The following is a 3,497-nucleotide window of genomic DNA, read 5'->3' as shown; positions in this document are numbered from 1 at the left end:
TTAGAAGTAAAATGGTTCCTAAAACCTTAACTAAATATTTTTTGACACGTAAACCGATGAAAAAGTTAAATCGGACTACAACTTATAATTTATAAGAATTTTTGGGTTGTAATTTACATTTTTTTTAAATGACTGCAATTTACAAAATACAAATTTTAAATGACTGCAGTTGACAAATTTTCCTACGACTGGGGAATTATCTAATATCAACCGTTCCAAGTCTAGCACAAGTCACAACTGGTCCAATCTCTGGCCATCTGGATACTAAATTTTAAATTTCCGAATTTGGACCGTGAACTTCACTTTTACGCAGCAACTCTTTCTCTGTCCGTCCTTCATTGAACCATATTCTGACCTTCCTTTCTTCCATTGAAGCAGCTCTCCACCATTGAAGTACCTTCTGAGGTAAGCTGCTTTTATTTTTTTTTAATTTCTTTGTTTTTATAAATTGAATTTCAATTTCACAATATAGGGTTATCCTTAATTGAATTGTCAGTATAGTCAATTTAGGGTTCTTCTAAGGTAGATTATTAAACCATTGGTGGTTATTACTGAAGTTAAAGATAGATTATAGGGAACAATATTGTTGATATTGTCAAGCAAGAAAAAATTTATGTGAATTTAGAGCTTAATTTTTATAATTGACTCAAGTTTGGTTGATAATGTGTTGTAAGCTTTTGCTTATAAATCCTCAATGTTAGGATGGAAGTATGAATTTGAAACTTTTCTCGTTGGGCCCTAGGCAGCTGCCCTGCTTGCCCTTGCTCGGAGACGGGGTTATGGAGAACCTGGTACACTCATTAAACTCATTAAATTAACAAATGAACAAATAATTAATTGCTCATTTGTTGATTAAATGAGCAAATGACCCGGGTGTATGGTACACTCGGGTGTACATAACAAATTCTAGGGGTTGTGTGCCTATAAATATAAATCAAATATAGAGTATGAGTTTCCATTTCATTTTCTTAGAAAGAATGGATTATTGTGAAGTTAGGGAGCGGATTTGTCGTAATGTATGGTTACTGAGCTCTAATCCGTTAATATGATCTCTAAAATGGGTTTGTTTAGTTTATGTAGGATGCTTGATAGTGCTTTGTTGATGGTGGATGGAGGTGTTCTTGCAATAGCACACACTCAGCGAATTTCCGCGTTTAAGAACATTATTCATGGACATAGAATTCGATGTAATCTCACACGAAGCTCATTATCTTCAACCAAAGATGTTTGGACCAGGTTACCATCAGAGGCATCCCCTTCTCCATTATCTACTTCTTTTTCACAGCAACCACCACGAACATACCGCCAAAACCCACCTCAAAGAAACACTTTCTTGGATCACAGTGTAGACATGGATGATTTGTTGAAGTCCATTTCGCAAACTGCTGATGAGGGGGAGTTGTTTGCTCTTTTGTCACCTTATAAAGGCAGGCAGCTATCTGTTCGGTTTATGGTTTCTCTTCTTTCTCGCGAATCAGATTGGCAACGGTCAATTGCATTGCTTGATTGGATAAATGATGTTGCTTTATATTCTCCATCAGTGTTTGTTTACAATGTTGTTATCCGTAATGTGCTTCAGGCAAAGCAATGGGAGGTTGCACATGGTCTGTTTGATGAAATGCGACAGAGAGCATTGGCCCCTGATAGGTTTACTTACTCGATGCTTATTACCCAATTTGGGAAAGAGGGCTTGTTTGATTCTGCACTTTCTTGGCTACAGAAGATGGAGCTGGATCGTGTGTCAGGTGATCTTGTTTTGTACAGTAACTTGATTGAGTTGTCTCGTAAATTGAGTGATTATTCCAAAGCAATTTCTTTGTTTTCAAGGTTGAAGAGGTCCGGTATTAGGCCTGACCTTGTGGCTTACAATACAATGATTAATGTGTTTGGGAAAGCTAAGTTGTTTTGTGAGGCTCAGGATCTTTTAAAAGAAATGAAAGAAAATGGAGTTAAACCAGATACAGTTAGTTACTCGACGCTTTTGAATATGTATGTGGAGAATCATAAGTTTGTTGAGGCATTGTCTGTGTTTTCTGAGATGAGTGTGGCTAAATGTGTTCTTGACCTCACTACCTGCAACATTATGATAGATGTTTATGGACAGCTTGATATGGCCAAGGAAGCTGATCAGCTTTTCTGGAGTATGAGAAAGATGGGCATTGAACCTAATGTTGTTAGTTATAATACACTTTTGAGAGTGTATGGAGAAGCTGAGCTTTTTGGTGAAGCTATACATCTTTTTCGCTTGATGCAGAAAAAAAATATTGAGCAGAATGTTGTTACCTACAATACCATGATAAAAATATATGGCAAGTCTCTTGAACACGAGAAAGCTGGAAATTTGGTTCAAGAGATGCAGAAAAGTGGGATTCAGCCAAATGCGATTACATATTCAACCATAATATCTATATGGAGTAGGGCTGGGAAATTGGATCGTGCCGCCAAGTTGTTTCAAAAGCTTAGGAGTTCTGGTGTTGAAATTGACCAGGTTCTGTATCAGACTATGATAGTGGCTTATGAGAGAGCAGGATTAGTTGCTCATGCAAAACGGCTGCTTCATGAGCTTAAGTGTCCAGACAATATCCCCCGAGATACTGCAATAACTATTCTTTGCAGAGCTGGAAGGATTGAAGAAGCCACATGGGTCTTTCGACAGGCATTTGATACTGGTGAAGTAAAGGATATCTCTGTATTTGAGTGTATGATAGAACTTTATTCAAGAAACAGGAAATATTCAAATGTCATAGAGGTGTTTGAAAAGATGAGAGCAGCAAGATACTTCCCCAATTCAAATGTCATCGCTCTTGCCTTGAATGCTTATGGAAAAGTCAGGGATTTTGAAAGGGCTGATTTAGTCTATCAAGAGATGCGAGAAGACGGCTGTATTTTCCCCAGTGAAGTCCATTTCCAAATGTTGAGTCTGTATGGTGCAAGAGGTGACTTTGAGACTCTGGAATTACTTTTTGAGACGCTGAATTCCGACCCAAACATAAATAAGAAGGAATTGCATCTTGTTGTTTCTAACTCATATAAATCAGCTAGAAGACTTAGTGATGCTGCTAGAGTCATCAATGAGATGACTGACCAATGAAATCTTGATCGCCAAAATTAAAATGTATGTGCTCAGTTTTGTACATTGCCTTGGCCTTAATTTGTTACATATTTGTGTTGTATTACTGTAAATGGTGTATATGTTCTCCATAATCCACACTTCATACATATTCTCTCTCTCCCGCCTAATTTTTGAGTAATAACAAACAGATATGTTGTCATGAAGTCGAGGTTTTTAATTCATTTTACTAATTATATTGTTAGAATATTATCCTGCTCCCCTTTTTCCTTGTTCTGTCAGGTAATTGCTTTGTTAGAAAGATCTCCACTGAAGATTGAATTAAATGCCTATGGTCTCTGATGTGCCTCTTCTAGAATCTGAAGCAACTGGTAATTATCTGCCTCTATACCTCTTAGATGATTTTTAAGGGTTGACAATCGAATTT

At 37.0% G+C, this 3,497-nt stretch overlaps 1 protein-coding gene across 2 annotated transcripts; it reads left to right on the top strand.

Moving 5' to 3' along the window:
* The first annotated feature begins 253 nt into the window (after nt 1-253).
* LOC145584802 (pentatricopeptide repeat-containing protein At5g39980, chloroplastic-like) lies at nt 254-3,292 on the top strand. Of its 2 annotated transcripts, none has more exons than XM_081641593.1 (2): nt 254-405; nt 1,081-3,292. In XM_081641593.1, the coding sequence occupies exon 2, from the start codon at nt 1,082-1,084 to the stop codon at nt 3,089-3,091; it is 2,010 nt and encodes a 669-aa protein (XP_081497719.1). In that variant the 5' UTR covers nt 254-405; nt 1,081; the 3' UTR covers nt 3,092-3,292. The 2 variants fall into 2 exon arrangements, with proteins under 2 accessions (XP_081497719.1, XP_081497718.1); XM_081641592.1 differs by having other exon boundaries at nt 1,072-3,292.
* Nucleotides 3,293-3,497: the final 205 nt, after the last annotated feature.

The sequence above is a fragment of the Chenopodium album genome, chromosome 16, assembly GCF_948465745.1.
Source record: "Chenopodium album chromosome 16, dcCheAlbu1.1, whole genome shotgun sequence".
Taxonomy (NCBI): Eukaryota; Viridiplantae; Streptophyta; class Magnoliopsida; order Caryophyllales; family Amaranthaceae; genus Chenopodium; species Chenopodium album.
The sequence above is the reverse complement of the archived record's forward strand: the minus strand, read 5'-3'. Positions and strand labels throughout refer to the sequence as shown.

What these genes read in the sequence shown, in the direction of transcription:
- LOC145584802 (XM_081641593.1), top strand. Translation starts at nt 1,082, where the DNA reads ATGCTTGATAGTGCTTTGTTGATGGTGGATGGAGGTGTTCTTGCAATA.